Below are 12,793 nucleotides of genomic sequence, written 5' to 3'. Positions count from 1 at the left end.
ATTTAACATTATACAACAAGGAAATAGTTTATATATATATATATATATATATATATATATATATATATATATATATATATATATATATATATATATATATATATTCATTTTGTTTCTACAAATCATTCTATCCAATTAAATAGTGATTTGTTTAATATTTAATGCTTATTTAATGAAATTTTAATATGCTAATATGACACATGTTAATTGGACAGAAGGATTTATAAGAACAAAACTAAAAGGATATTTAATTTCTCATTTTTATATATAACAAACGGTTTGGTGTTTTTAGTCGTGTTAAGCAAAAAATGGTGTACAAAAAAGTTTAGAATTTATTTACAAACCTTGAGTGACTCAAGAAAAACATGTCACTCCCGCCCTTACTGATGGAAAGCTTGATATGATGAAAATGAGAGAGTCTGTTGCGCATTGGATACTTATGCACGAGCATCCTTTCACAATTTTTGAAGAAGAAGGATTTAACATGATGCAAAAGCGTGGAATGCTTGAATGGGAAAATGTCTCACGTGTTTCCATTAAATAAGACTGTGAAAAAGTTTTTGAGATAGAAAAGAACAAGCTGAAGAATTTATTAAAGTCTATTTCAAAGATAATGTGACCACAGTTATGTAGAAGTTTACCAATCAGAAAATCGAGTATATGGTTCTTACAAGCCATTTTGTTGATTCTAATTGGCAATTACAAAAACGTGTTCTTAGCTTTATTCACTTACCTTCTCCTCATCGTGGGCTTGAGATTGCTGACAATCTTTACAAGTGTTTTAAGGATTGGGGTATAGAGAATAAGGTGTTCACTATTTTCGTTGACAATGCCTCAAATAACGATTCGGATGTTAGGATCCTAAGTGAAACTTTTTCAAGGGTTAAAAAGTTGCCTTGTGGAGGAAAGTTGTTTCATGTACGTTGTTGTGCACACATCTTAAATCTTATGGTTCAAGATGGATTTTCTAGAATTAGCTATATTATTGAGGATATTCACGAAACTGTCACGTTTATCAATCAAAATGAAGGGAGACTTAATTTGTTTTCTGAGATTGTGCAACAGTTGCAATTGCCACATAGAAAACTTATTCTTGAATGCAAGACAAGATGAAATTCAACATATCAGATGTTGTCGGCTGCAATCAAATTTAAAGAGGTGTTTCCAATGTACAAAGAAAGAGAGCCACACTATCTTTGTTGTCCCATCAATGATGATTGGTTGAAGATGGAAAATGTATGTGAAATCTTAGAAGTTTTTGACTCTGCGACTAATATCATCTTTGGGAGTGAATATCCGACTTCAAACTTATTTCTTAATGAAATTTTTAGAGTGAAAGTTTTGTTGGATAAGAAGTTTGAAGATTCTAACGAAGATGAGTTTGTTCATGACATGGTTAAGTGCATGAAACTAAAATTTGATAAATATTGGGGAGATTGCAACTTAATGATGTCTATTGGTGCTATTTTAGATCCTAGGTGCAAAATGAGGGTTATTGAGTTTTGCTTTCCTAAGATGTATCTTGAAAATGAAGCTTGTAAAAATATAGACAAAGTGAAAAAAGCTTTATATGAATTGTATAAAGAATATGCAGATGAGTATTACTCTAGTAGTGGTGAAGGAAATGGCGAAAGTGTTGGTTTAAGAGGAAACAATGTGACTATTCAAGTTTCATCTTCTCGTTGGTATGAGTTCGCTCAATTTGTAAGAACAGTTGAAAGTATACAACCACAAAAATCCGATTTAGATAATTATCTTGAAGAGAGTTGTTACATTTGTGAAGAGGATCCAATACCATTTGATGTTTTACAATGGTGGCGGTCAAATTCGTTAAAGTATCGTATATTGTCACGCGTGGCTTGAGATATACTTGCAATTCCTATCACCACTGTTGCATTGGAAGCTACTTTTAGTGCGGGTAGTAGAGTTATTGACACATATAGAGCATCCTTGGCTACTGAAATGGTAGAAGTCTTACTTTATGGTGGAGATTGGTGTCGAAGCCTCTATGGTTTGAAAATAAAGAAAAATGCATGATTATTTGTTTTTCATCACCTTTAACATGTTTTTATAATTTCAATTATATTTATTATTCTTGTGTTTATACATTTCAGAAAGAGAAGCAATAAATGGAGATCAATCTTCCCATTCCATGATAAGTAAGTTTATTTAAAATGTTGAAAACATAATTTTTTTTGCTATTTTTATTTTTTTTTCTTTTTTTGTAGTTTTTTTTTCCTGCTTTTATGGTTTTTGGTAGTTTTTTATTGTTTCTTTTGCAGTTTTTTTTTGTTTTTACTGATTTTTCTGCTGTTTTTAGGTTAAATAGCTGTTAAATAATTGTTGTTTGCTGTTAAATATTTTTTTGCTGTTTTTTTTGCAGCTTTTTGTGGTGTTTTTTTTCCTGTTTTTTGGCAGTTTTTTTGATGTTTATTTTGCATTTATTTTGTTGTTTTTTACTGATTTTTGTGTTGTTTTTAGGTTACATAGCTGTTAAATAATTGTTGTTTCTTGTTATTTCATCAGGTAGAAGCTGTAGAAGCTGTTTTAGTGCTGAGTTGGTATATTTTTGAAGTCTTAAAAGTTGTTTTACATTGAAAAATATTTCTTTTTTGTATTTTGAAAGTATGCAAAAACCACATAGATGCTTGAATGGTTGATGTTATTTTGCATTAAAGATTGTTTATTTTTTGGTATTTTGAAAATATGTAAAACTTATGACATATATGGTTGATGTTTTATTGATATTAGACGGTTAATTGTGATTTTTTTGGTAGTTTGTACATTAGAATATGAAATGTTTTAATAGTTATTACTTAATTTAGTGATTTTAAAAAATATATACATATATTAGTTGAGCAGAGCCGAACCGAGCTTGAGACTGTCGAGTATTTCACGAGCCCGAGCTCGAGTTTAAAATCAAGGCTCGAGTCGAGTTCAAGTCGAGCTTCGAGCTCGAGTATTTTTGTCGAGTCGAGCTTCGAGCTTTATGGTGTTCGGCTCGAATCGGCTCACACCCCTACTTGAGTCAACTAAATTACCCGTTTTCCTCTCCATTTCAACCGATTTTACACAAATGGTTTTTTCCGGTTTAACTACAATCAACTTTTAAATTTAGTGAATTGTGACCTCACAAGTTTTCATTTGATTTGGACAAACCCAATTTTTTTAGATATAAGAGTCGATCCACCATAAGTATTGCTGATTAATTTATTTTATTGTTTTAGTTTTAATTAGGAAATCAAGTAGTTTTTTTTATCTATATTGTCACTGCCTAAAAGACGCTCAAATAATATATAAATATTATTACAAATATTTGACTACGCATACATAACACATTATAGAAAAATCATACTAGTTATCATCACATGATATTTTCAACAAAGTAAAGTATTGTTATTAAATACATTATTTATTAAAATTATTTGAATTTTGTTCAAATATCTTATTCCCCTTCAAAATATTTTAAGAATCTTTTAAAATAAAATTTTGATACGTGAAAGAACAATTAAAAAAAAAAAAAAACGGAAAACCAATCATGCACACAATGGAACTTTTTGGACCCTTCAACTTAACACTTTGATTTGCTTAAGTACCCTCAAACCACCATCTAATTTCCCACTCATTTCCAAGTCACTACATACATTACTCCATACTTAATTAATATATATATATATATAGACCGTGTATTACATGAGTTGACTAAAAAAAATAAAATATGAAAATGTAAATATACTTTTTCTTTTTAAATAATACTTTGAAATAATTCAAACGAAATGATGAATTAGTAAGTAATTCAAAACTAATTCAAGTTAAGATGTTATAGAATCAAAGCTAATTTAAGGAAATTGAGATGTTATAGAATTAAAAACTAATTTAACTTGAAATACTCTGTATAAATTACCAAAAAAATCAATTATCAACTTCAACTTTTAAAAATACAGAAAACCCTAAATGCTATCACGACAATGACACCTTGTAAATCGCCGGAATCCGACTGAAACCAAAAGATGGTTAGATCTTCCTAGATTTGAAAACATAACTCTTTAATCCGCCATAGTAAAGATACACATAAATCTCCATATTCTCTCTCTTTTTATATGATGTAACTATAAGCTACAACACTTTTATACTCTTGTTTGTAACTTTGTATGTAAATAGTTAAAATAAAACTTTGGAACAAATAATATAGCCGTGTATGTGTAAGCCTATAGGCATTAAAGCTGCTGAAGTAAACAAAAAGTAAAATAGTATATTTAAATATTATTTTTGGATCTCAACAATCATTATATTACAAACTACAAACTAAGATATATATGCATTTACAAAGGGTTTGTAGCCCAGCGGTATCCAGTATTGCCCTCCCTCCTTGAGGTTGAGGGTTCAAGTCCCGTCGTGGACATAGGTGGATTTAAGGTGTAGTTTAGGAGTATGTTAGATTCGTCGTTCAAAAAAAAAAAAGAAGATATATATGCATTTAATTCTTCATTTATTTTTAATAGACCATATTTAATAGATTAGCCTTATATCAACTATTTTATTTTAAACATCCATATTTTAAGTTAATTTTGAAAATTTAACTAATCATATTTGGAATAGATTAGATTTATGTTGATTATGGAGTTGTAAATAAATTGTTGATTTATCTCTATTTTATTTAGAGTACTCGTTTGGTTTGAAAAGACATATTTATTGGTTTTTATTTTGTTATTTATCAATGTTAGCTATATTTCCATGTTTTTTCTACACCAAATTAAATAAAATAGTTATATGTTAATTTAGTTTATATCACTTTATTTAAAGGTTTTAGCTTCGACCCCTGTAGTGACAAAATCCTTAAAAAACAAAGGGTAATATGGTGACTTGCATGCTCATGAAAAATATGAAAAAATGACAATAATGAATATGTTGTACCAAGGGACCAAAATGCCACTTTCATCCAAAACGTTACAGAATCACACCACCCCAATTTGAACTTTCAAAAAAGCAATTTCCCAAAACATTCTTGTTTGAATACATACCCAATTATCCCGTTAAAAACACTAGTATTAATATCATTTTATTCAAATAAACCCAAAATTTTAGAAATTTCATGAATTATTTGAATTAAATTTTCATATTATAGTTATTTATAACCAAAATACCCTTAAACTTCATATACCCTACGACAGCATAACCTCCCTGGTTATTTAGAAGATAATAACAACACTTCAGATCCAGGTATAAGCTTGGCTTTTAACACCTTTAAAGTAGGTTCTGATATATTTCCTCCAAATTTTCCTGAGTAGTAAAGTTGAATAATAAGTTAGTAGTAATTTGAATCAAAAAGAAAAAACAATGATAAGAAAAAAAAGTTAAATGAACATAAAAAAGGAATATAAAAGTGGGGTCAAGAAGGGAGTTGGTTCATAAAGAAAAAAAAAATAGATTTATTACATACCTGTTCACCTAAAAGGTTGAATATTCTTATGGCCATCTAAAATGAGAAATTAAAATAAAATATTATATCTACAATTATTTATATGACGAATCATCATTTAGTTTTAATATAGTTTTAATAAGTTAGTTAAAAATATATGGAATGATAGATACTGTTATAATCTTATTGGTTAAGAATATTTGTAGGTATAAAAAACAGTTTCTCTATATAAATATATAGATTTCAAATGACGTTTTTGTAAATTATTGTTATTGACTTCATATAAATATGGCAAAGGGTACGACTTACCAGCTATAAAACGTATTATTAGTTAAAAGCTTGCTAAAAACTAATAAAAAGTAAAGATTATTAATTAATTGCTTAACAACAAACCGAAAAGCAAAAGCTTTTTGAGAAGCAAACGCTAAAAGTCGTAATTCTTGCATTCCGATCCCTATCCCCCTAAGCTCTTTTTCCTCTCTCTCTATATATAACAACCACTTTTCTGTAATCCTTTTCAACTAATTAAGCCTAAAAAACCATCGATATGAATCAAAGAACATCCGTAGAAAGCCAAGGAAGTGTTCATCTCCCGATCGATGACGACATTTCAGCTCAACTAAACCGAACCCACAGAAAGAACACCACCATTTTCGAACCACAAACCAGTATCGAAACAGCAAACAGCAGCAACTCAACACCATTGCCAAAACAAAGACAAGTACTGACAGGAGCACCAGAAAAAAAGCTAACCCTCTTCGCACTCAGGCTAGCTATACTCGAGAAAGCAGCCACCGGTCTTGGAGCCCTAGGGTTCATCTGGGCTACTGTGGTTTTGCTAGGTGGGTTCGCTATAACCATTGACAAAATAGATTTCTGGTTAGTGACCATTATTCTACTGATTGAAAGTACAAGGATCTTTAGCCGGAGCCATGAGCTTGAATGGCAGCATCAGGCTACGTGGTCGCTAGCGGATGCTGGATTCAGTAGCTTTCGAGCGATAAGATCGAGCTCACATGTGTTTATCCGAGCAATTAAATCCATGTCGCAGCCTCTTACTGAGACGCCGAGAGGAGCGGATAGGAAGATAAGCGAGAGTACTCCAAACATGCTAAAAAGCTGGACAAACTACTTATCCAAAAAGACACCTTCGCGAACATGGACAAGTTCCGATGTCCCCCTTCTTCCATATGGAAAATGGGTTTTCGTATCGAGTAATATTAGTAAGCTTCTTTATTGGCTACAATTAGCTTCCGCTGCTGCTTGTGTGTTTATTTCTGTTACACGGCTTGTGAATCACGATTATGGAGCCATGCATAAAGGAGACAACGACATGATGAACCGGAAAGCAGCGGTTGCTATATTCTATGGATTGGCGTTAGCAGAAGCTGTGTTGTTTCTTTTGGAGAAAGCGTATTGGGAGTGGAACGTGATTTATAAGAGAATGTTGGAGATGGTGAATGAAGAGCTGGAACTGGGACATACAGGTTTGATTTCGGTGAAGAGGTTTTTCTACGACACGTATTCAAAATGTGTTAATCAAAGCATATTCGATGGGTTGAAAATGGATATGGTTTCTTTCGCTATGGAGCTTTTGAACTCCGATTCTTCTGATGAACAACTCATTGGTGTTCGAATCTTTGATAGGTTCACGACAAATTCACGATTTTCCGAAGATACCCTTCAGAAAATCGGGATTACCATATCAGTAATCGAACGTTTGGTCGAAATGCTTAATTGGAAAGACCCACAAGAAGAAGAGATTCGGATGTGCGCAGGAAATATACTCGTTAAACTCCTTGGTAAGAAGCAAAACGCTCTTCGAGTTGCTGGAATTCCGGGAGCAATGGAATCAATATCGTCTTTGTTACACGTCAACCGAAACTCCAGTTCAATGATATATGGTGAAGTTTTTGAAAAGGAAATCATCGGAGATCATGGAAGTTATGATTACTGGGCATTCAATCAACTAGGCCTTCTAATTCTAAAGAAACTTGCATGCGATCATGATAATTGCGGAAAGATCGGGAACACAAGAGGCCTCCTAACGAAAATCATCGAGTTCATGCACACGAATGAGCGACTATTGAAAAACAGACAGATCACCGAATCTCAGATTACAACAGTGAAACGATCATTACAAGTGGTGAAAATGTTAGTAAGCTCGACAGGGATTACTGGTACACAGCTTCGAACCGAAATTTCAGAATTGGTTTTCACAATTAGCTACATTCGTGATATATTAAGGTATGGTGAAAAACACCCGAGGCTACAAAAACTTGGAATCCAAATTTTAACAAGTTTGGCTTTAGAAGATGACGCGACAGAAAGGATTGGTGGAACTGGAGGTGTTCTAAAGGAATTGTTCAATGTTTTCTTTAGAGAAGAAATCCTCGAAAGTCAAAACCATGTGCGAATTGCAGCTGGAGAAGCTCTTGGAATGCTGGCATTTGAAAGTACAAGAAACTGTCATCGTATTTTGAAACTGAATGTCATTCAGAAGCTTAGCGACGCTCTTGAAAGCCAGTTGCTTCGTGTAAACGCTGCAAGAATCTTGAGGAACCTATGTATTTACAGTGGACCAAGTTCGTTTAATCAACTAAGAACGATTATAACCGCTGCAACTACTGTATGTTATGAATCTTGAAAACAATATATTCATAATTAATGCTTCTATATTAATATCCAAGTTAATCAAAACATTCGTGCAGGTACTAAAGGAAATCATGACAGACGACATGAAGTTACAAGAAGTGATGGTAGGGTTAGCAGCACATATGTTCAGATTCATGACATCTGAAGAAGCTAACGCCATGTTTGAACAAAGTGGAATACACGATGGTGAATTAGCGGTGGCACTCGTTCAGATATTGAAGAAATGTCCGTATCCACCAATGAAGACTCCAAGAATAAGAAGGTATGTGATAGAACTGGCGATTTGGATGATGATGAAGGATAACGTTCGAAATGTTAAGACGTTTAAGAATCTGGGAATGATGGAAGAACTGGAAGGCGTTACAGAGACAACATCGGAACTTGAAAGCTTTAATATATTCTCTGGTGCAATTGGAATGAGTAGGTACAAGATATCAATTCATTCATTAGTTGAGACAGCAATGAAGTTGATGGCTGATGAGTATTGATAGTTGATAAGTATTAATGTGCATGCTTTTTGTAACTGTGGACAAATGGAAGCTATAAAAACATGTAAATGTGGATATACGTACATATACATATTATTTATTCTTCTTATCTAGGTATAAAGGAAATAAAGGTACATATATATGTTAATATGTTACACAAGACATCAAATAACCCGACAAGACCGGGTAGATTGGACTGCCGATGGTTTCTAATGCTACTTTCGATAGTGAGAATGAAAAAGACTTTATCGACTTTTATTACTATGAAACTGAGTCCCTTGTTCCACTTTATTATTTGTTTGTATGAAACGAAAATTGCATGTTTTAAGTCCTATGGACGGCTAATGCAAGGTTTATATATTAGGTCGCATTTCCACAACGAACGGGCTTTTAAGTTCTTAAATAACTTGAAATTATTGTCAAATAGTTATTTGTGTAAAAATAATTTTTTTTTAAATTTATTTATTTATTTTTATCAATTTAGGTAGTGAAATGATTTGAGACAAGTTATACAAACCAAGTTTATCAAAATATACAGGATCCTACGTGTAATGACTGTAATCTTAACTAACTTGATTGGTCGGTCTAGCGCATATATGGGTGGATTAATACTTGAATACATAGTCTCCTTATTTTCTATGACCCATAATCACTCAAAGATGAATCCACTTTTTATGAGGAAAAAGTATTTCGAGTATTTTCAGGATCAAGTGATGCCACTAGTATTAACCTCACATGCTTTCTACCTTAGTAGACAAGCTGCCGTGATAGTCACTAATATACCAATACCAAAATGGAAGTCATGTATAATTTTAAAAAAAAACTATGCTTTTTATATTTTCTTATAAAATAATAACTTATGTCCGTAAAAATGGTTTTGCAAACTATCAAAATAACTTATCTTGATGGTGGATGTGATGAATATTGTGCATTCGCGGAAAGGTATAATGTTTACGTCCGATATCTTTATTGTGGTCACGCCCAAAGCATAATAGTTTCTCAAAACAAGTTTTTTCTTTGGTTGGTGTTAGAGCTCTTTCTCCATTTGTTCTTGAATCTTGCAAACTATCATATTTTGTATTTTCCAAAAATGATTAACAATTAACTATATATGGGGGAAAGCTAGAATTTAGGATAAGAGGACTTACATGGTAATAAAATATTAAAATACTTTTTGTTTCTAAATAGGATAATTGAGTTAGTAAATTTGATAAACAAAAAAGCCGCTTAAATAAGAGATACATTAATCCTTGCTAGAATCAATTTTCAAAAGTTTTCAAACGATTATAAGCACCAATTCTCGTCATTATCCTACTAGTATTAAAAAACTACCTAGAAAATAGATAAATATTGTATTATGATCAATTCACGAGAAAATATACTTAAATAAAATTTATAAGATTATAAAAATAGTACCTTGTTCATTTCAAGTTGAGACTGTCTTTATTTATAAAAGAGAAATCATTTATAACTTTATATGTTGATAATAGAAAGCTACTTACTATATTCCGGTTAATCCAAAATTAAAATAGCTATTTAAGAACAAAACGTAACCAATAATCAACAAAAAGAACTACTTATCAACACTGTAAAAACCTAGTTCCTGTAAAACCCTAGTTCCTTTGGCGATCTCGTTGATTTTTCTTGACTGAGTTTATCCGACGTTTGAGTGTTGTGATTATTATCGTTTCAATGGTGCAATCGGTTGAGGAGAATTCTTTTGACTTTGTTCTCCAGTTCTTATTTCTTTGTCTCTCATTTGTTTGTCTACTGACCAATCATGGGATTACGTTTAGGTCAAAATGATGCATGGAGGAGGTTCGACGCATGAATAACACTGGACGTAGGAAACAATTCGTTAGGGATCATCACTGATTTCAACGATCAAGATTTGACAAGGTAGAAGTAGTCTCTTTTTCTATCTACATTACTAAATTTCCTGATTCAGTTGAGCCTAGAGATCAGGGCCGACCCTAGGCAAGTTCAATATGTAACATCCCAAATTTAGGTGTGTCTCTTAAACCCTTGTCCTTTTCCCAAGTTGTCAAGGTAAGCCCTTAAATGAATTATTAGGCTTGTGAGTACGCTGGGCGTACTGAAGGGTACGCTGTGCGTACTTACGCGCTTAATTTTGGACACGGACTCCCCTGGGTACGTTGGGCGTACCCAGGGTTACGCTGGGCGTAGCGGGCCCAGGTGTAAACCCTAATTTGGGGCTTTTGCACTATAAAAGGAATGTTATGGCCTTGACCTCAATCCCATTTCAGAGAGTGAAACCCTAATAGAGAGCCCTCCTTCGTTTCTAGCTAGTGTGTTGGTATTCTAAACTTTAAAGTGTCATTTCTAGGTGGTGGAAGAGAAGAAGAGGCCATTTTGGAGGCTAGGAGTTGTGGGCAAGAGTAGATTCGAGATTTCAGAGGTTGGAGCTTCTTCCTAAGGTAAAAAGCTCAAATCTTGACTTGTCATTTGTGTGGTGTGCTTCTTGGACCGATTTCTAGGGTTTTTAGTCCCAAGATGGATACTTTATGAGAAAATGGTCTCCATTGGCCTAGATCTATCATATTTCAGGACTATAAGAGTTGTATGTTCATAAAAATGCAATCTTGGATGTGGATATTGAGCCATGCATGAGATCTAGACCTTTTGAGGAGGAAGGAAAAGTGTTAGAGGCTATAGGGACCTTTACAACCATTTAAAGGCTTAAAGGTTTTGACTTTATGGGATAAGAGGTCTAGAAAGAGTCAGATCTGGAAGTTGAATGAGTGTCTTAACCGTTTAAGACCAAAAACCAAGGAAAGGTTGAAATTGAGACTTATGTTGGGCGTAACTCTCAGTACGCGCATCGTAAGGGGTTGAGACCCCGTTTGTGACTCGCTGGCGTACGCCCCGCGTACATAGAAGGTACGCGCCGTATACTGCCTTCTATTGACGTCCGTTGACTTTTAGGGTTTTGGTCAACCCTTATAATTTTAGGGTTAGGGAGGGGTAAAAGGGTCTTTTACCCTTCTGTGGAATTGTAGAGTGGATTTAATCTAGCCTTTGAAAGCCATTATTTTTTTGAGAGTGTTGTTTTGTGTTTAAGTGGGGGCTAGATCAGTGTGTTCGAGTGCGAGATTATTCGAGATATCCGAGGTGAGTCTTCTTACTAGACTTTACCTAGAGTGGTAATTAGAGTTATGTGACAGAGTATTTTATATGTTATTTATATGATGTGATACACTGCATTATTTCTATGTGACTTATGCTATGTATGTTTCAGAGTTTACAGAGTTAAAACCGGAAGGTTCATAGAGTTAGGACCAGAGGGTCCACAGAGTTAGGACCAAAGGGTCCACAGAGTTATAGCCTCGGGTGGCTAATATGTGTTATATGTGGTATTTTGGGGAACTCACTAAGCATTTATGCTTACATTGTTGTGTTATGTGTTTCAGGTACCAGTGAGGATCGCGGGCAGGCACCGACATGATTAGTACACATACGAGGAGTTTTTATGTCTTATGATCTTGGGTTCTGTTCTATGAATGTTATATGTTACAATGACATTTTTATAATATTTATGAATGAAAGTATGTTTTGGAAAATGTAAAAATTGTTTTGAAAATTTTGGGTGTTACAAGTTGGTATCAGAGGCTTGGTTTGAGGGATTCGGGTGCACCTTCGGGTGTATCTGAACTCAAACTGAGGATTTGAGAGATTTTCAAAATAAAATTCACAAAATTTTCTCAAGAGTAAAAGGTTTCTGAAAGAGCAGAGCAGAGCAGTGTGTACGATCAGCCATCGCCTGAACGGTGATTTCCCAAAATACCCTTACATTATGAGTTATGCGATATGTTATGATTGATGGGTTTTGGTCATAAGACATCCTATGTGCTCATACAAACCCTAATGCTTGGATCTAGGTTTCTCTATTGTACATGCTTTGAATCCAAGACTATAAACCCTAATTCTAGCATACATATAATCATATTAACATGAGAATAAGTTTATAGTGTTACCTTGATTGTTATGTAGCAATAACAATCACAATTCCTCCTTGAATTGACTTTGGAAGGCTTAGAGTCATAAGTGTCACTCCTATAATGGTTCACAAACACCATAAGCAAGAGGATGAAGAGGAGAGAGGTTGAAGGCTGCCAAAAACGTGTGTAAACCCTTACAAGAACCTTAGCCTCGTTTTTGAGCCTTAAGGGGTCTTTATATAGTTGGGCTATTAGGGTTATCTAACAAGGAA

The 12,793-nt window shown here is 33.5% G+C and overlaps 1 protein-coding gene and 1 pseudogene across 1 annotated transcript; both read left to right on the top strand.

The window, feature by feature from the left end:
* Nucleotides 1-627: 627 nt before the first annotated feature.
* Nucleotides 628-2,501, top strand: LOC145007083 (zinc finger BED domain-containing protein RICESLEEPER 2-like; annotated as a pseudogene).
* Nucleotides 2,502-5,957: 3,456 nt separating this feature from the next.
* LOC145005715 (uncharacterized) lies at nt 5,958-8,678 on the top strand. Its single transcript, XM_078964824.1, has 2 exons — nt 5,958-8,048; nt 8,131-8,678. Exons 1-2 carry the CDS (start codon nt 5,967-5,969, stop codon nt 8,560-8,562), a joined length of 2,514 nt encoding a protein of 837 aa, XP_078820950.1. The 5' UTR covers nt 5,958-5,966; the 3' UTR covers nt 8,563-8,678.
* The last annotated feature ends 4,115 nt before the right edge of the window (nt 8,679-12,793 follow it).

Source organism: Lactuca saligna, chromosome 7 (assembly GCF_052625555.1).
Source record: "Lactuca saligna cultivar CGN05327 chromosome 7, ASM5262555v1, whole genome shotgun sequence".
NCBI classification, from domain to species: domain Eukaryota; kingdom Viridiplantae; phylum Streptophyta; class Magnoliopsida; order Asterales; family Asteraceae; genus Lactuca; species Lactuca saligna.
The sequence above is the reverse complement of the archived record's forward strand: the minus strand, read 5'-3'. Positions and strand labels throughout refer to the sequence as shown.